The 20414-nt window shown below is 36.6% G+C and overlaps 1 protein-coding gene across 8 annotated transcripts in view; it reads right to left on the minus strand.

The window, feature by feature from the left end:
* The window catches only part of per (period circadian regulator), an 84904-nt gene that overhangs the window by 40019 nt on the left and 24471 nt on the right, over positions 1 to 20414 (minus strand). For 5 of the 8 annotated variants that reach the window (XM_028321418.1, XM_028321416.1, XM_028321415.1 and 2 more), the window contains exons 2-8: positions 18881 to 18981; positions 12266 to 12349; positions 11227 to 11378; positions 6862 to 6956; positions 6690 to 6770; positions 4604 to 4735; positions 4377 to 4452 (exon numbers count right to left, since the gene is read on the minus strand). In XM_028321418.1, the coding sequence (XP_028177219.1) occupies positions 4377 to 4452; positions 4604 to 4735; positions 6690 to 6770; positions 6862 to 6956; positions 11227 to 11378; positions 12266 to 12349; positions 18881 to 18969 (709 nt within the window). In that variant the 5' untranslated portion in view covers positions 18970 to 18981. Of the gene's footprint in view, positions 1 to 4376; positions 4453 to 4603; positions 4736 to 6689; positions 6771 to 6861; positions 6957 to 11226; positions 11379 to 12265; positions 12350 to 18880; positions 18982 to 20414 lie in introns of those variants that run through there. The other 3 variants (XM_028321417.1, XM_028321422.1, XM_028321420.1) reach the window with 2 other exon arrangements.

Consider the following 20414-nt stretch of genomic DNA (forward strand, 5'->3'; position numbering starts at 1 on the left):
GCTTGCAACGTCAGCGGGTGCGGCGGCTGCAATGACTGCGACGACTGCGGACGGACACGGGAGGACGTGAAGACTGAGTGCGAGATTGTCAAGGTGAGTACCTTATAGTAGTGATACTTAGTGGTCTTTCTGTTGGTTGACATCTTTAAACACGCCGCCGAGTTAGAGCACCAGGCTCAGTGCACCTGCAGTTGTGATGGGAACGCTTGCAACGTCAACGGCTGCGGCGGCTGCAATGACTGCGACGACTGCGGACGGACACGGGAGGACGTGAAGACTGAGTGCGAGATTGTCAAGGTCAGTGGCACTAACGCCCGTGTTCATAAACGTTGCTTGCTTAAGTGGAGCAGCAAATCAAACGCACAGCGTTGAATAGAGCTGTGATTGGTTCGTGTGTCACCCTGTGCGTCCACGCGCACTGTGAGACCTCATAGTAATGTTTGTGAAAGTGGTTTCTCTGTTGGATGACATTCTCAAACATGCCGCCGAGTTAGAGCACCAAGCTCAGTGCAGCTGCACTTGTGACGGCAACGCTTGCAACGTCAACGGGTGCGGCGGCTGCAATGACTGCGACGACTGCGGACGGACACGGGAGGACGTGAAGACTGAGTGTGAGATTGTCAAGGTGAGTTGCTTATAGTAAAGGCCGGTCCGTGAACACGTAGAATTTTGTCCAATGACCCCTAGCTACCCATCCTTATCGCTCGCGCGTAATTATATTGCTGTCGCGACTGTGCGACTGGCACCCGCAGTAAGTGTGCGAGCGCGATAGCAACATAATTACGCGCGAGCGATAAGGATGGGTAGCTAGGGGTCATTGGACAAAATTCTACGTGCTCATGGACCAGACTTTAGTGGTACTAACGCCCGTATTCATAAACGTTGCTTGCTTAAATGAAGCAGCAAATCGAACGCACAGTGTTGAATAGAACTGTGATTGGTTAGTGTGTCACCCTGAGCGTCCACGCGCACTGTGAGACCTCATAGTAATGTTTGTGAAAGTGGTTTCCCTGTTGGATGACATTCTCAAACACGCCGCCGAATTAGAACACCAAGCTCAGTGCAACTGCACTTGTGACGGGAACGCTTGCAACGTCAGCAGCGGCTGCGGCGGCTGCAATGACTGCGAGGACTGCGGACGGACACGGAAGGACGTGAAGACTGAGTGCGAGATTGTCAAGGTAAGCTGCTTATAGCAGTGGCACTAACGCCCGTGTTCATAAACGTTGCTTGCTTAAGTGAAGCAGCAAATCGAACGCAAAGCGTTGAATAGAGCTCTGTGATTGGTTCGTGTGTCAAGGTAAGTGCAAGTGCGGTTTTGTTCCCCAGTCGATGAAGCACCTGATGTCGTGCCCTGAGTGCCCAAGCAACTGCACTCAGGAGGATTTGATGAGTGCTGCTGACAATGCCACTCTTGTGGCGGAGTTTTGGGCTGACACTGTGTAGGTTTGTTGTCGACACGATAAGAAGAAGAAGGTAAGTTGCTTATAGTAGTGGTACTAACGCCCGTATTCACAAACATTGCTTGCTTAAGTGAAGCGGCAAATCGAACGCATAGAGAGAATAGAGCTTTGTGATTGGTTCGTGTGTCACCCTGTGTGTCCATGCGCACTGTGAGACCTCATAGTAATGTTTGTAATAGTAGTTTGTAACTCATAGTAACTCAGTCAGTGTCTGAGGTATGAGAGTGGCATGAGAGGGGTGACATTGACATAATATGACGAGACAGAGCATAATTGAGTCGCTTAACTTCAAACTTGGATAAATCCAATTCTAAGATTTTTTGAGATTTTGGTGTCAAATCAAAGAGAAAAAAAAATGTTTTAAAAATTTTTATCAGTCGTGTATAAATCAGCGTGGTTCTTGAGAAATAAGCCGTTAAAGTCGTAATATTTTATCTAAGACAGATAGATTCATGAGACATTTTTTTTCAAACGTAGCTAAGTCCATGAGAGCCAATCAGGTAATTGCGTTTCTTCAACATGGCCGCCAGTTGACGAAAACTCAGCGACCAGTGGCACCATGCGCTCCCGGTTTCATTTACATTCATTAACAAAATATAATTCACATTTATAAAAACTAATGTCAGAAAACTCAGGGTCAATAATTACATTAATGTCAATTCAAGAATAATAAATTAAAAATACTAAAATTACCTATATAATGTCAACTACATTGTACTTGGTATGTCAAAAGTATTAGATTTGGACTACATACATTACAAACACATGAAACTGTCCAGGAGGAATTCGCTAATCGAATAATACGCCTTATCTACCAACAACTTATGAAGACATTCCCTGAACGAGAATAAGTCCTCCTTATTTCTTATACCCTGTGGCAGTTTATTATTAAATACGGGGTGCCATTCCTGAAATATTTTTCGTAAAAAGAGTCGTTTTGTGGATTTGTGCGCATATCCTGTTTTTGTGACGTTTGCTGTTATGAGTAGGAAACATACTTGGGTTTTTACGAACGAATAAACATATTTCCTCTATATATATTGATGGAAGAGTTAACAAATTTAATGATTTAAAATGGGGCTTACAACTGTCTCTAGGTTTAAGTTGACAAACTGCTCTTACGCATTTCTTTTGTGCTCTGAAAGCGACGTCTCTATCAGTGGAGTTTCCCCAAAATATAATACCATAGCGGATAGTCGATGAGACGTATGCATGGTAGGCGATTAACACTGTGGACTGGCTCACTACTTTAGATATAATAATAATAATAATAATAAATAATAATAAAATCATTTATTNACAGAATTTGCTAACAATTAATACACAAAAAACGTCATATATGATCTTTTCTGCAAAAAATAAAGTAATACCCAAATATAATGCGCTGAGAATAAATAACGTAACTATCAAAAGATCCTACCAGGAAAAGTACTTAGGGTTACTTATAGATGACAGATTAACTTGGAGACCGCACATTGACTATGTTAAATCAAAACTAACATCATTACTAGGAGCACTTCGAAAGATTTCACATTGTATTCCGAAACAAATTAAACATACTGTCTACAATTCCCTGGTAAAATCTCATTTGGATTATCTTATTGAAATTTGGGGATCTGCTGCACCAACCAATATTCATCCATTACAGAGAACCCAAAATAAAATTGTTAAAGTCTTATTCCATTATCCTTTCCACACGCCCACTAATGAACTATACGTAAAAACTAAATTATTTAATTTATCACAGCTATACNGAGCGTAACTATCTATTTTTTGAAGAAGTGACTCTGGATCCTTCTAAAGAAACATTTTTGGGGTAAAAACCTTTACTATAATGAAATGAAGTTTAGAACTAGGCTTTTGAATGGTACCAATATTGGTGTGAAGTGGGGATGCATACGTTTGAAAGTGCTTGTCGCGGGTGGTGCGATTTATTTGCTGTCGAGTGTATATTTGACAGTTTTGTCAAAACATCCAGTGTTCCAAAGGCTGGCTCGTGCTTAGTTTTTACATTTTCCCCCTGTAATTAGAACAGTGGATCTGCATATTCTTCTTCTTGGCTTCTGTGAATATTTTAGTATTCTGGCCTCCAATGAAATTTTGCCTAGTTCACAGGCGGGCCAGCATGGACAAGATAATAATTATGTTTGAGCCATTTTCTCGAGGCTACATACACTCAATTTAACTTAATTGCTTACTTTGGGGCTAGATAGCGCTGTGTGAAATTGTCCAAAGATAATATACACTTATTACATAGTGCATATGTATTACAAAAACAGCATCTTCAGTTTCAGAAATACAAAATGATAAATAAAAACAAAAACATATTAGGTATTACCAAATCGGGTATTCTATTGTTTTTACAATGGTTATTAAAATTAACTGAGATTCGAGTTGCGGTAAGGAATGCTAGTATTAGGTGAGTAAAAAATATAAAAAATAACTTGAGGATTAAATAAAAAGAAAAAAATAATAATAAAAAATATGAACAAAAAAAGGGAAATATAAAATAAAATGTGAATTTACTAGCATTCACCCTTTTCATCCATGTCCAAAATAAAAATAAGTAATTTATTATTTAAATATTTATTTATTACTATTGTAGTGCTTAAGCATATCCTCGAATTCATCAACGTACATACATTCCAACAAGTTTCTACATACTTGTGGAAATATCATCACTTGCATATATGTACGTGATCAACTTTAAGGATATCACTTTCATACGGCAGTCTCCGATATCATCGACGTCATCGTCTTCTGCATCCTCTTTATAATAAAACGAAGACTGCCTAGATCCAATGATACTTTCAGTAGGTAGCAGCATCCTTCATGGAAAGAAGTGAAAATATACTAACTCTAGCAAAGCGTTTACTCATTAGCTTAACATTGGCACAATGGATTCTGATTTACCTTTTTTTTGCGTACCATTTACGATTTTCGTTATGGCCAAGCCATTAGTTATCTGAGATTCAAAAGTGGAGCGATCCTGCGAACAAAAAACAAATTACAATTAAAACAAAACAAATTTTTGATGATTTCCTGGTAATTTTCACTAATCATTACTTTGTGTATTAATTTTGAACTGATTGTAAAGTTTAAAAAAAATAGTTCTTTTAAGTTAAGTTTAAGTTACTTACCCTTGGGTGAACGAAGTCGATGAATGATCTGCCTACCCACATGTCTTTGGGGAAGCCAAGGGTGGCCGTCAGCGATGATGTGGTATACATGACCACTCCGTCATGCATCGATATCACACACGAGAATCCGTCCTGCAAATGGTTGATGACATTATCTAAAATATGAAACCGATTTCGTGATACAATAACATTTTAGTAGCAAACTCTTCGATATGCAACCGGCATTGTGCGTGCAAGTCACACAGACCACGATACCAAGAACTAAGATTGTTTACAAGTTGAATGTACACACAGCACAGTGGGCGTATTCTGGTTATGACACTACTTTTATACCGCACGAAAAAAGAGTGATTTTTGAAGTACAACTGTTGCATTTGACCGATCATCGAGTGACCATGTTTGTAAGGAGTAATCGCTAGAAGCATGAACCAATTAAGGAAGTTATTTTAATAACATAAAGTTACCTAGAATCCTATACTATAGACTGTTGTTAGCCTAGTAAACTAGTCAATACAACAAAATTATGGTACATAATTATGTTATTCTTTGAATACACCAATTGATATTTGCCTCACTAAAATTTATGTCGATCTGTCTTTCTGTACGCACATGAACCTAACTCAAAGCACTATTCAACGCTGTGCATTCGATTTGCTGTTACACTTAAGCAAGCATCGTTTGTGAATACGGGTTAGTAAGGGGACTAGTTCGGTGATAGTGTTTTAAAGTGACGTTTAGTATGGAATTGTCATTTTAAAACAGTGTTCAACAATCGTGTAACTTTTTATTAGTAAGGGGACACCCCCTTTATTGGTACACACCAATAAAGTGGTTTTAATTAAGCCTCCTCAATATGAGGTAGCCATAGCACACATTCGTGCAGGTTTCGTGTAAACAAATGCCTTGTGCCACGTGACGCCTAGCATGACACGAGGCGCCCGAATTAAGCAGCTCATGTGTACACTCGTAATTATTGTCCTTAACGTGTCATTTGCTTCGGAACCACCAAACCGAACGGAACAAAAATCGATATATGTCCTTAAGACACCTCCGATCTGATACACAAAGGACAACTATGCAAAATACTATAATATGGAGTACATAAATCGTGACATTTCATTTAAGGGCGTAAAATGGAAAATCAAAAACCTCGATTTAATTATAACATTTAGACAAAATATCTATAACTGGGACTAAATCGAGTTGTTGTTGTTTTGCAATACAGACCTTAGCAATGACGCAAACAGTCTAAAACATTTCCCTAACGACAAAGTTTGTAAGAACTAGGGCACCTGATTTTCTTCCTGCCCTGTTTTTCAATTCGAGAAGACTTTTAAGTCCTTTTAAGACTTAGCGCGTTTCGAGGTGAGCGATCACTTCAGTCACAGTCTAAAGATTTCATATAAGTACTCAAAACTTTGTCAGAGCTAGGGTTTCTGATTTTCCTACCAATTTTTTCTATTCGAGAAGACTTGGACCTTGGACCTTCATTGTGACTTTCTGACGCTAAACGTATGTAATGTTGCATTTCGATGTAGGCAAGACACGTTTAATTGTGTACCTATACAATTAAACGATTTCACACATTTATCAAAGATTTCACAAGCGCAAAAGTTTTACGAGCTAGGGTTTCCGGTTACACGACCAATTTAGACTTTTTGAAGCAAAACCTACGTAACGTAGACATAGCGCGTGTCGACGTGGGCGAAATGCGCAGCGTGCACGTGTCTCGGACAATGGGACATCCGTATAAATGCGACCCTTTGAGAACATTCGCAGAGTTTGTTGCGCCTTTTGTTCCCGCGTTTTCCCGAAAACAAAAATAACGTGCAAATGAGCCTTTTAAATACCTCTATTATACATAGTTAATACTGTGTGCTGAAAGCTATTTGTAATTGCAATATTAATCGTTTCAATTGTTTTAAGAAGGGACTTGTTTCGACTTCTTCTTACTACGTAGGGATATTAGTACTAAGCCCGCTTTCAATTATCATACAGAAATCTTCTAATTTATTTACTGACAAATAAGCTATATTTAACACCTATAAAAAATAATATAGTGTAAATAATTATGAAGTATTCTTACGGAACTGAACGTCGGGGTAGTGCGATTGACGACGACGTTCATAGATGGTGTTCCCAACTGGAGGTTACTGGTGGATGCAACCTGAAAATTACAAGTGTTTTAAACGTTATTAGCCTTTGCACAAAATACAGTAATATAAGACTTATCATCATCATGTTTTGAGACATCTTACTTCCTCTTTACTCAGCAAAGACTCTGGCGAAGAGATGTCCATGCTCTCCGGACCTTTTTCAATGTGCGATAGCGCTGGCGAAGGCAACTCGATAACTGCAGAAAAAATTACAGACGGAAGATAAACATGAACCTACAATGTCTTAACATAATCTGAAAAAAAGGCACATCACTAACTCTACGTCTTCGAGGCAAAAATTTGAAAATTAATCTGACATATACATACCAAACAAATGCGACCGAACCCCATATGTTACCTGGGACAATGTCTACATTGGCCCCTAAATCTCGACGCCTTGAACCTATAGAATACATATAAGGGAGTACATTTTTATAACAAAGACTATATTGTCAGTAATTCGGTTCCTTTGGCCTCTCTGTAACGATAGTAGATTGTTTTACATAGTGCAAGAAGGTTGACTATCACCATAGTCACCATCAATAGATGAAATGTTCCACTAGTCGATGGAACGGTAGGAGCATGTCAAGCTTAACAGTTACAGAGGAACCAGCAATGAGGATCAGTACTGTTGTAGAAAATTCAATAAAACTAGTATCTACGTTAATCTTTAAGACATAAGAAAGATATATCTTTTTGAATTATCCAAATCGGACCATTACTTATCAAGTCATATGAATAAATCGCCAAACATACCACCGCGGAGACCCCAATCGCGTCTCTGCGTTCCATTGAATCGTATGAGCGTATGGATTTTCTGCGTAATTTTACACAATTTCTATTTTTAAAAATTACCCATCGATAGCTTACTTTTTTCTCTAAAACTGATAGTTTGGCTAGAAAAAAATATTTTCTATCCACGCAGTACGCCGGCAGCGTTCGGATCGGATATAGTGACGTCATCGTCCCCGCGCCGGGCGGTCAGTGAACTTTTTTAGTAATTTGGCCATAACTTGTCGTAGAACAAATATTTTTGGACTGTGTATTAAGGATTTCTTAGCCCTATAAATCTGCATTCACAGCTAAAAATCGAAATGATCCTCATTGTTGGTGAAACGATCAAAAGAATGTCAAATTTAAATACATAGTTATGTAGTATCGAAAAAGAGTGGCTATGCGATCGTTAATCGTCATATTACTTTCAAAAATTCATTAAGAAAAATGCATTCCCTTCAGTTAATTCAATAAATTAATGAGTTTTAGGAACCAACCAACCTTAACAAAATATTTGTTTTGATGTATAATAAAATTATGTAAGTACTTATTACGAAGGAAGAAACGAGTTATTAAAACCCTTGAGCAGATACTATAAATGAAGAATTTTAAGACGCAATCCCTTCAACGTTTAGACACATTTGTGCCACTGTAACCGCTAAACGTTATTCTAAGTCACACCGATCAAACCTCCACCGAACAATACAAAAATTACGAAGAACATAATCATGCACAAATTGGTACCAAAAATATTATATTTTCATAAATATCTACATAGCTGTCAGACAAATAAAATATAAGTTAAATATTTTCATAAATATCTACATAGCTGTCAGACAAATAAAATATAAGTTAAATATTATAAGTGGTATGTATTCGAAACACCCATTATAATAATAGTTACAGTCTTTAAATCCCCCTAGTACCTAATTAATAAATGTAAAACTCGGACAACTTATTCAAGTTGAACTACTGATTTGTTTCGCACATGATAAACTTAAGTATACCTAATGATAAATGCTTAATGAACGAATAACGTCAATACGACAATAACTATTCACTCAGAGTGCTAAAAGTAATGCACACACACAAGCTTTCATAAGTGATGCAACGAATATCCATTAATTGTATTCGTCGAATAGCACGAGATTAGCGAATTCCTGATGAAGTTTGCATAAATAAATAGTCCAGTCAATAAAGCATTATAGATGCTTTATTGACTGGACTTTATTTAGACTTTATTTAGACTAGTTAGGAGGTGAACATAGCAAAAGTCCCCGCCCTTAGCCCTTGAGCCGGCGGGGAGAGGGGAGTTTAAAGGTACTACTTTTCGGTTTTTCGCTTAATCCTCGGAAACTATGCGTCCTAGTGACATGACTACTATGAACCAAAAAAATATTATTCAATTTGCTACAGGTGAGACAGTCAAGTTTTTCTATATCTTTTATAGTTTTCACGGCATCTGCTCTTGAAGGTTTGTAATATTGGAAATTTTGTTTTTGTCTTACATGTTCCCATCAGGAGAAAATCGACTAAATCAACATTAAGCCAACATTTTAGACATGCGGGAGCATGTTAAGCCTAGTTCCAGGGAGGGGACTGAACCGTGCGTATATTTAGACGACCCAATTGGAGCCACTTTTGACTCCTCATCACTCAAAAACTACTGTGCATTAACACTTCAAATTTAGCACATGTGTTGAGACTTGCAAAATAAACATCAGCTTCAAATTTCATAAATATACCTCATACGGTTATTTAGGTATTGACGTCCAAAAATCTACAATCTGACTCATAGACCAAATTCTAACAACTTCCAGATGACCTTGAAGGTTCAAATTTGGCATCCAGGTAGGTAGATGTGTAAATACAAAGGAGCAAATAAAAAACCAGTAAATTTTAACTTTTCACAGGTGATAGATAGATTTTAGTGTTCTAAATGTCGATTTTTGAACGTCAATACTTAAAGGCATGTATTTAAATGATCTTTTTAAATTAGCAAAAACGGCAAATAAAAAAATCTAAATGGTCATCTATTTTAATGATTGATCCTCTTTCTTTGAGACATAAAATAAATGAAATCGATCGATATTTTAACCTCTTTTGAACTACGCAAAAAAAAATTGAGATGTAAAAATTATATCTGATCGTTACTTGTTGGTCCTCAAAAATAAAATAAATGAGCATCAAATATTCAATATTGTGATACTTTTTTAAATAATTCGATTTGTATAAATTATTTTTTGTCTATATCAAATAATCTTCAAAATAATTATGTTATGGTATGAGGTATATTTATGAAATTTGAAGCTGATGTTTATCTTGCAAGTCTCAACACATGAGCCAAATTTGAAGTGTTAATGCACAGTAGTTTTTGAGTGATGAGGAGTCAAAAGTGGCTCCAATTGGGTCGTCTAAATATACGCACGGTGCAGTCCCCTCCCTGGAACTAGGCTTAACATGCTCCCGCATGTCTAAAATGTTGGCTTAATGTTGATTTAGTCGATTTTCTCCTGATGGGAACATGTAAGACAAAAATAAAATTTCCAATATTACAGACCTTCTAGAGCAGATGCCGTGAAAACTATAAAAGATATAGAAAAACTTGACTGTCTCACCTGTAGCAAATTGAATAATATTTTTTTGGTTCATAGTAGTCATGTCACTAGGACGCATAGTTTCCGAGGATTAAGCGAAAAACCGAAAAGTAGTACCTTTAAACTCCCCTCTACCCGCCGGCTCAAGGGCTAAGGGCGGGGACTTTTGCTATGTTCACCTTCACCTCCTAACTAGTCTAAATAAAGTCCCGAGGTCAGAAATTGTGTTCCTCGGATTTCTATCTACACCGTCGTTAAAGCATTCATTGACTGCACTAAAACACAAAATGTTCAAACACATTTAACCCTTTCAATGTGACCAGCCCTTTTCAAGAAAGCTAATTTATTTCAACTGGAGAGGAAAATTTTGGGAAAACAAAATAATCGCGACTCCCAAAAATGTGAAAGTGTTGTTATTTTTAGATAAAACACAATTAGAATATGGAAAAATCATCACATTTATAGTAAAATCAAATATTCGCATTAGCAACAAAGTACAATCGGCACTTGCATTCTTATTCGTAAATAATATTCGTTGCATCACAAGGTGTAAACACTGTCTAAAAGTACGACACTTAACTAATACAGGATGTAAAGGATAGTTTGGTAAGAGCTAAAACATTACTCGTATTTCAGATATACACATAATAAATTCAATACATTGTACGAACATAGTATTTTAAAATTAAGATATCGTCTATGCCTGAATTTAAATCGAAGCAATAATTCCTGCACAAGAAAGCTGAGTGAATTTATTTATATCACATTATCAACCGTCGTATGTTATTGTTTCTTTAACGCCGAGGGATTCAGTGTTTATTAGTTCAACACTAATTACGTTCTTCACAAATAGAAGTTACCTACTTCATAAATCACCATAAAATTACAAGCTTTTAATACGCAACAAATCATAACTTCAATTCCAGGAAAAGCACTGGTTACCTAAAGCGTTATCTAACTCATTGTTGAAGTTTCAGCAGACCTTTCCTTTTCACCCTGTATTGCTAGTGTTATGTCAGACTTAACGTTGGTTTCATACACTATTTAGGGTTAATTGTAATTAATAGTCTATGGAATAATAATGAAGGTCACCCACCATCGCTGACCTCCTCCTTCGGAGCGTCCAACGCCGGCACCGGCTCCGAGGGTTGACATTCAGCAGCAACCTCTGCCTTCTCGGTGATTATTTGCACATGCTTCTTCTTTTTGGGTTCCTTCTCTTTGGTCCTCTTCTCCGGTGGTTGGTTGCTACATAACAATAAATATTGTCACAGTGTAATCATTCTGGGTACCCGTGGGCCACTATGAATACGGTTAAAAAATTCATTTTATTCTAAAGTCAGGATTGCAACAGCTGAAGTTGAAACTCTGAAGTCAGAATGTTTCTAATGAGCAGCTAAAGTCTGACTCACAAGATAATATCGCCACAAAATTATTAAAGTATTTAGTTGTAGTTGTAAACTTGTACACTAAAATAGTGTAGATTTAGTCTTCGACTAAAGTGAGGGTTGTTTCAGCCGACGTCCTGGAGTCAGAATGTTTCTAATGAGCAGCTAAGGTCCGACTCACGAGATAATATGTCTTCTGAGACAAGCAGGTACTCGTATAATCCTTCTATGTACTAGGTGCAGGTTGACGGCTATATGTCGTAGTCCTATATGGTAGCTTGAAGAAACCACTATGGGACAGTGCAGCGTGTGTATCCCGCGCCGCTCGACTAAAGTATGCACCTTAGCTCAAAATGGTTGGCGTCCGATCGGGACTGATTAGGGAATCTAGTGCCGAGCCTAGCCTTCGAACGCTAAGGCTTCGCCGAGGGCACCGACGGTTGCCGCAACCCACAAGTTCCCTTGATTCCCGCTAGTATAGTATGTATGCCTTAAATGCACTCCTTGTCGTCGCAAAAAACCCATAACCAAAGTGCCAAGCTTACGTCGAGAGAGTAATATCTCACTACTGGCTACTAGGTACGTTATAGGTATCATTATGGTAAGTATCAAAAGTTTTATATACGGCAGCACATTAAACTACACAAAATGACAAATTGTAGAAAAAAATACATTTCGTGTTTGCTCAAATTGTTCTAATGGCGACTGTACATAAAATGAAGATACCTAACCAAAATATTTACTAACCTGCTCCCTGATGTGGATGGTTGCCCCCCATATCCACTACTTCCACTGGAGTTGCTGCCAGAATGCGTCGATTTGGAGCTGTGACTGCAAAATAATAATCCTGTTATTACGTGACAGGATACGGCATTATGACCTGCCTCCCTCGTTCAATCATTGAACACGCCGAGCGGATGCATTTATTCGTATGCAGTCTGATAAAATAATGTTGTCCACGGTCAGTGTTCTCAGGCGTCAAATGTATTACGTAAGGATGTTTTTATTTATTTAAAACTAGCTGACCCGGCGAACTTTGTTCCTCCTTAATGGCAATAAATAAGCAGACTTTTTTTTAAATTTCGAACGGGATAAAAAGTATCCTATGTCCTTCTCCTGGCTCTAAACTACCTCCCTGACAATTTTCAGCTAAATCGGTTCAGCCGTTCTTGAGTTATAAGTGGAGTAACTAACACGACTTTCTTTTATATAGGGTCCTTCTAAATCAGCTACGTTCCGTTTAATGGGAGCATGTATACGTCACACTGAATACGTTCCCAAAGTTTGAGCCAAAATTCAGGCTAGTTTCCCAGATAATTAAGGAAACAACTTCATTTCTTATCAACCCAATACAACACCCTGTTCAGCTGATTCACTACTACAGTGACAAAAATCCGCACGCACACGAGCTTACGTAATGGCCGCCATTGCGCTTGTGCTGCCGTTGGGCCACTGGCCGCGAACACAAGAGTGCCGCCGGACGACGGACCGGGCGCCACACAAGCTATTCTAGGGCTACTACTAGTTATTTAAGGAATGAAATTAAGCAGAAAATTAAAGTTTATTTATTTTTGGTAACATAAAAAAATCTTATGTGGTAAGTACTTATTTAGTGGCCTTAACCCTACAGTGGTCGCGCGGATTACACCCGTAATCCACTCGTGCAAATTGTCGAATATTTTGAAATCGGTCAACGCGATCGTTTTGATACTTCGTGTACTTTAAGTTGCATAGTCGCAGATCACATTTTATGACGTGTGAGCACCAGGTCTCTTGTGGATGTGTCGCAGGAGCCCCGTAAATGCCGATGGTCTACCCGTGTAATCCGCGCGACCAATTACGTAAGTATTTTTTAAGTTACCTTTTTTAATTAATGTGTTTGTTTTTGCATTATTAGTATAAATTAATGCTTTATAATAAATATTTACGGCATAGATATGTATTTACATTTGTGTTTTCAATAAAATCATTGTATTTTAGATAAAAATCATGAACAATAGACAAAAAGCACAAATTGCAGAATGGCTAGAAGTAATTGACAATGAAAGCGTATCTTCTGGCGACTCTTCGGTTTCTGATGAAGAAGTGCACATTCTTCCACAAGAGAACAAGTTTCTCAGACCAGTGATTAGCCATCTAACTCAGAACCATCACAGCGGAGTTTTTAGGTCGCTACTTTGACTGCGGAAGAAAGCGAAATCAAAGTACTGGAAATACTTGTAATTCGTGCAACTTTATTTGTCCTTATCATTCCATGATGGCCTGTATCTCCTGTTCAAAATACAATGAATAAATAAGTGCAATTAGTACTGAATAATTTCTAAACTGCCAAAGACGACATTTTCTTGATGAAAAATGATGATTTTTATGTTTTGGTTAATTTATAAAAACTAAGAAGAACTGCTCGTTTCTTTGTTTGATTATTTCATTAACTAATACATAACAATAAATAAAAAAAATAAAGAAACATGTTTTTATAAAGAGATGTCTTCTTTTTTTACTCCATAAAATGGCTTACGCCTGTAATCCGCGCGACCATTAACGTAATATTTTAGAGCGCGACCACCGTAGGGTTAATGGAATGATGTTTCTTCAAAAATTCGTTAAAATACTTTTGCGCTTGTAAAAATCTTTTATTTCAAACGTAGCAACGAAACGAAGCAAAAAAGTTAGTTGCCGAAATCAATGACTTATTTTTATGCCATACACAAATAGGATAGTTACCATGACTATGAAATTTAGAATTACGGTTATTATTACGATAAAGCAGGCACATTTTTCGTGTTAATTTTAATCGCTTAATATCCCCTTAGCATATTAAAAATGTGATTCGTAATTGACTCGATCATAGCAGAAACTAAACGCTATCGAATTATCTACCTGTGATTATCGGCAGTCTTTAGTATTCCGAAGTAAATAAGTAAATAATTGTTTTGTTCCCAACTATCAATTTTAAACTGAAATAATAATCATTAAAATCATCGTAGAAACAAAAATATATTACAAAAGTAAATAATGATAGTTTTATTATTGTTAAGATTAGAAATAATTTTGGAGTTGACATCCTTATTTATGCGTGGCGGAGTCGGTGGTATCAAAGACAGCCGTCCCTCACAATAGCCGACCGCGCTAGTGTTGTAAGAACCTCGAGTCTTTAAAGTCTTTATTTTGAGACTTGAGTTTATTTTTAAGACTAGGACTCGTTAGTCACATGAATAAGGGAATAATTGAGTCTTCCGAGTCCTTTCGAGTATTTTAACTTCTTTGAGCTAGACTGAATCATGACATGAACTTGAGTTGGTGTATACTAATAGGCAATAATGAGTGATACAAATGTAATAGGTATCAATAAANGTGAAATTTAGAATTACGGTTATTATTACGTTAAAGCAGCACATTTTTCATGTTAATTTTAATCGCTTAATATCCCCTTAGCAAATTAAAAAATGTGATTCGTAATTGACTCGATCATAGCAGAAATTAAACGCTATCGAATTATCTACCTGTGATTATCGGCAGTTTTTAGTATTCCGAAGTAAATAAATAATTGTTCCCAACTATCAATTTCCAACTGAAATAATAATAATTAAAATCATCGTAGAAACAAAAAAATAAATTTATAAAAGTAAAGAATGATTTTATTATTGTTATGATTAGAAAGAATTTTGGAGTTGACATCCTTATTTATGCGTGGCGGAGTCGGCGGTATCAAAGACAGCCGTCCCTCACAATGGCCAATGGCCGACCGCGCTAGTGTTGTAAGTAAGAACCTCGAGTCTTAAAAGTCTTTGTTTCGAGACTTGAGTTTATTTTTAAGACTTCACATGAATCATTGAGCCTTCCGAGTCCTTTCAAGTATTTAAGTTCTTTGAGCTAGACTGAATCATGACATGAACTTGAGTTGGTGTATACAAATAGGCAATATACAAATGTAATATCAATAAAATTGCATTAAACGCAAATAATCGAATCAGAAGTATCCATCTAAAGACTGACGATTTTCTTAATCAAAAAGTTAAAACGGTCCAATAAAATAATAAACACACAGTCTTAATTCATTGCTATTTTATTTTCTTCAAACTTTTAATAAGTAAGATTCCAAGACTCGAGTGTCGTATCGTACAACACTAGCCGGCGACGCAGCAAACGAACTTGCCGCCGCCTTTAGACACGTGCCGCCGGCCGCCGGCCGCCGGCTAGCGCAATGTACAGTCACCAAAATAAAATTAAGAAATGCAACAAACTTTTTTTTACTATTCAAATTAAAATTGTGTTTATTGTTAAATCACAGGTACATAAGATAGGTCATAAATAAATACCAAGTTGGAACGGAAATGATTCGGAAATTTTATTTAACTAATTAGGTACCTACCTACCTCATCTACTTTTCTATTGTAATAGAAATGATGACATTAACGATTAATTTAAGAATGGACTTTGATTTAGGATAAATGGAATATCAATACAAACAAATTGAAGAGTTTTATTTGCTTCAATAGTCTAATTTAATGTTTCTAAATAATTGACTAGGCCATTGAATTACCTTCACAAAACAATAAGTTCGATTAATTTTTAATTATTATCTGTTATAGGATATTTTACCATGAAATACTCAACACCACAATTTAGATTCGAATCAATTGAAATCGAAAGCAAGCAGATAAAATAATAAACAAATAAGTTTCTTTTTTGTCGACTGTACGCTTATGCCAACTTTTCGGCTCTTGCTTTGGCGGCGTCGGCGTCTTTGTGTCAACAAAAGGCGTGCGGCTTGTCGGCATATGTCGGCGCGTGCGCTTTGATTTAATTCAGTTTTTGACTAGCTTTCTTGTGTGAAGGTGCGTTTTGTAGTGCTCGTGAAGTGAACTATGACGCACAGATGCACAAATGCAAATAAATTTACTAAGACGCGCCTTAAAAATCATGGCCTTTGCTGGTTGATTTTTCGATGGTATCGTGAGTCCGTTTTGCTGCAGCTGTGACGACTGCTGTGAGTTGTTATGACGTGAGTGTAAACAACAAAAAAGTGTGCAGTGGTAGTGAGCGTTGTGTGTGTTGTGTCTCGTGTTCCTGTGCAGAATGAATACACTACAGCTTTGTTGTGTGAGTAAAAAATACAGCATGTTCCATTATGTAAGACGAAATGAATGTTTATTTTTGTTAGAAAATGTAACTTTGTAAAATCATTATAAAACACATACTTACTCAAATTTGGTGAACTTGTTCAGTGTACCGTATAGATGCCCCCATTAAAAGGAATGTAGCTAGTTTAGAAGGACCCTGTATANGATTTAATTTGATTTTAATTTGATTTTAATTATTTAATGCAATTATTATTATTATTGAAATTTTATGGGCCCTGGCCTGAAATAAATGAATTTTAATTTTAATTTAATTTAATTTTAGTTACTTCGCTTATAACTCAAGAACGGCTGAACCGATTTAGCTGAAAATTGTCAGGGAGGTAGTTTAGAGCCAGGAGAAGGACATAGGATACTTTTTATCCCGTTCGAAATTAAAAAAAAAATCTGCTTATTTATTGCCATTAAGGCGGAACAAAGTTCGCCGGGTCAGCTAGTTATAGATAAATGCAAATATTGTGAAAAATAATACTGTGGATAGAAGATAAGGATACAATTGACAACCATGCTAAAATCTATCTACTATATCGACCTCTGTGAGGCGTTTGCAACCTACAAGAGATTTAAGTTGGAAAACTAAATTGGAAGTACAGTGTGCCTACCATGAGTTTACGTTAGGTGTGCTCGCTAGCGACTGCGTAAAAAAATGACATTTAAATGTATGACATATTGTGCAGCGCCCCTAGCGGCTACTTTCAAGAAATAAAATCTTCATAGAATTTTTTGACGTATTCGCTAGCGAGCTCACCTAACGTAAACTCATGGTAGGCACACAGGTATACAAATGGAGCACACAAAAGTGACTTGGAGTTTTAAATCATATTTTTTATCATGTCTCATACAGACAATAAATTGGAATATGTGCGCAGAAGAATCAAAAATAAAACCGTCCATAGCATTATAGGGTCTTCCCAGAACTGAAAAACAATGGTACAAAAGCGAACTGTAATTTCCCCTTTCTACTCGACACAATTACGAGTATTACATTCGTACAGAAAATTTATCTTAAAAAAAACATTCATACCACATTCTGTAACAATTTAAACATCTCGTAATACCGATGCAAATTTTTTTCGCTAAAGAACGATTGGTCAAAGACCTTCTCAAAATACAAGCACGTGTTACAAGCAAGTGTATGTAATAAGATGGAAAAATGTGCATTGACTCATTTTTACTTGAATTTTGAATACAAAGTACATGGATTTGCTCACTGTCAAACAAACATCTTAATCACCATGCTCTCGTATAGGAACACGCGTGTGCCTAAGTAGGTACATACCTATTACAAAAACTGTTAATAAATTACACATCACTTACGATAAAAATAGTGGATTCATATTATTTAACCATTTTTTTACGTAATTTAATATTCCGGACATTATTTTACATTAAAACCACTTCTCAAACTCGTTACGGTGATATTATTTTGTATCGCCTAATAAAAAAAATATACTACGTAAATGAGTAGTTTTTCTTGGACTTATGGCTTTGTAGGTACCACCATAACCAACACTTCTATCAATCAAAAGTTACTTTATGAATGTGACTTTGAAGAATGAAGAAAATTAATTTAAAGAAAAACTTGAAAAAAAAAACTGGTAAACTTTATCACTTTTACGGCTCTCGTACACATACCAGGGTTCGAAATTATCAAGATAATTAGTTAATTACGCTTCATGATAATTATCAGACTTTATGGTATAACATAAGCAGAATTACAGTCTATTGAATATACAGACAAAACCACCGCGTAAAAGTTAGGCTTACGTTATACGGGACTATTCCCACCTCTCGTTCCCACCACTGCAACTCCTGTGTAGCCAAGATCTACAGCTTGACCGCCACAAAACCCAATCAATGAAGGTCAAGTTTGTCCCGGCTTACGTTATATCATAAAAGCTGATTTTTATACATATAAAATATTAGGGCAATCATTAGAAGTAGTTTTCTCATCAGCCAGATAGTTTTGACAGTTCCAACTCCTTGCCAGTTTTTTAGGATAGCTTCCAAAGCACTATGACCCAAGCTTCATGATTCACTAACATTTTATCCTATATTGGAACTATTGGAAGCATACGCTGACAAACTTTCAGCTTTTATAAAATGACGTAGGACTGGCGTTCACTAGCTCTTAGTCTAAATAGTATTAAGGCAAGAAAAAAGAAAAAAAAATAAACAAACAATACACCAATATTATAGTATAGTAACAATAAACACTCACCTTCTCCTGGACTGGCTGTTACTGCAGCTGTTCGAGTAGGCCGAGTCCGACACCTTGGCATTATTCTCCGAATCGTCAAGATTATCCATGTTAGTTACGTACTGCAACAAGACAATAATTCATCAACAAAAATAACACAAAACCTTTTCAATCTTAACTTAAAATTTATAGAAATATTGTTAACTTTCGCCGTGCCGAATAACTTGAAAAAAGAAAAACAAAAAAAAGAACTCATTTATTTTTGCAAGTAGGCTTTTAAAAAGCACTTTACACATTACTTTTCACACTTTACTAAACACAAATGCAATCAAAAAGTGCATTGTACAGTGACAATTATTGCAATGTAACATATGCGTGCACAACCTGCAACCACATGGTGACCGCCTAAGATTAGCTTTCAGCAATCAAATGTCAAGTGTTACAAGAATAACACATTACAAATGTTGCAAAAGCAGGAGTCGCGACCGCCTTGTCTTGGGGAAAGCTACGACTGGCGAATATATTCGCCAAAACCCCAAAGAAACCTTTGGCCCCTTCTAACGCCTGCTAAGTTTCCCTCTCCGGTTGAAACCAAAAAAATGCATAATGAGTCTCAAGTCAAAAGTTCTTTGGGCATTTTAACATTAGGGAACTTTATTAACGCTTTTTTTACCGTGAAAAGGGCAACAAGTACCTTTGTCTAATGTCAAATGTAAGAATTGTTTCGATTCCATAGTCACATACTACGTCTATTATACCGCTAGGCAATGTAGTTTCATTATCAAATTAGGATTTCATTATCAAGCATTCATTCACTACTAGGAAACGTACCGACGCAATGAAGCTCTCGACTCAAACTGCAAGTGACAATCTATAGAAATCGGCGCCGCGGCGTCTGATAAATGATGGCTTGCATTCTTTGATAAAGTGGGTAGATGTCACTAGTTTTCTCTACTGGGCCCATTCTAAGATTCTAGAGCAGATTTTTGTTGATGTTTTGGTATTTAATTTCGGCTGGTCGATTTTAAAACCTAGTACAAGTTTAGTGTCCATTACACTTGCAGATTTTTGTTTTAGTCGGGCCCAGTTGCTGGAAAAAAAATTCAATCCAGCGGCTTGGCCCGTGTACCAAGCTAAAAGTGAGCCAAGTTAATGGAAGACTCACAATGTCAATAAAATTACATTTAGTTATTTGGCTATCAAAAGTTTGAGCGTGTTTTTTTGTAAAACCATTTCAAACTTCTTTGTAATTGCAATTGCAAATATCCAAAAATGAAATTAAAGTTTTAATTACGAAATTAATTTACTTAAAAATTTTAAAGTAAACTTTTGATTTATAATATCTTTTGCAACCGCACAAGCCCGCCTCCTTGGCTGCGCGACACAGGCCGCTAAGAAACCCTCATTCTTTTTTCAACGCCAGATTTATGTTTTTGTTAGTATAGTGGCTTCGTGCGGTTTGCTTATTTAGCCGTGTCAAGTAAATTAATAATTATTCCAATCCAAGTAATGAAAAGATTATAAGAGTGATGATTGATACATCCCCAACAAACTT

The sequence above is a fragment of the Ostrinia furnacalis genome, unplaced genomic scaffold (genome assembly GCF_004193835.3).
Source record: "Ostrinia furnacalis isolate ACB-3 unplaced genomic scaffold, ASM419383v2 OfSCF7532, whole genome shotgun sequence".
Taxonomy (NCBI): domain Eukaryota; kingdom Metazoa; phylum Arthropoda; class Insecta; order Lepidoptera; family Crambidae; genus Ostrinia; species Ostrinia furnacalis.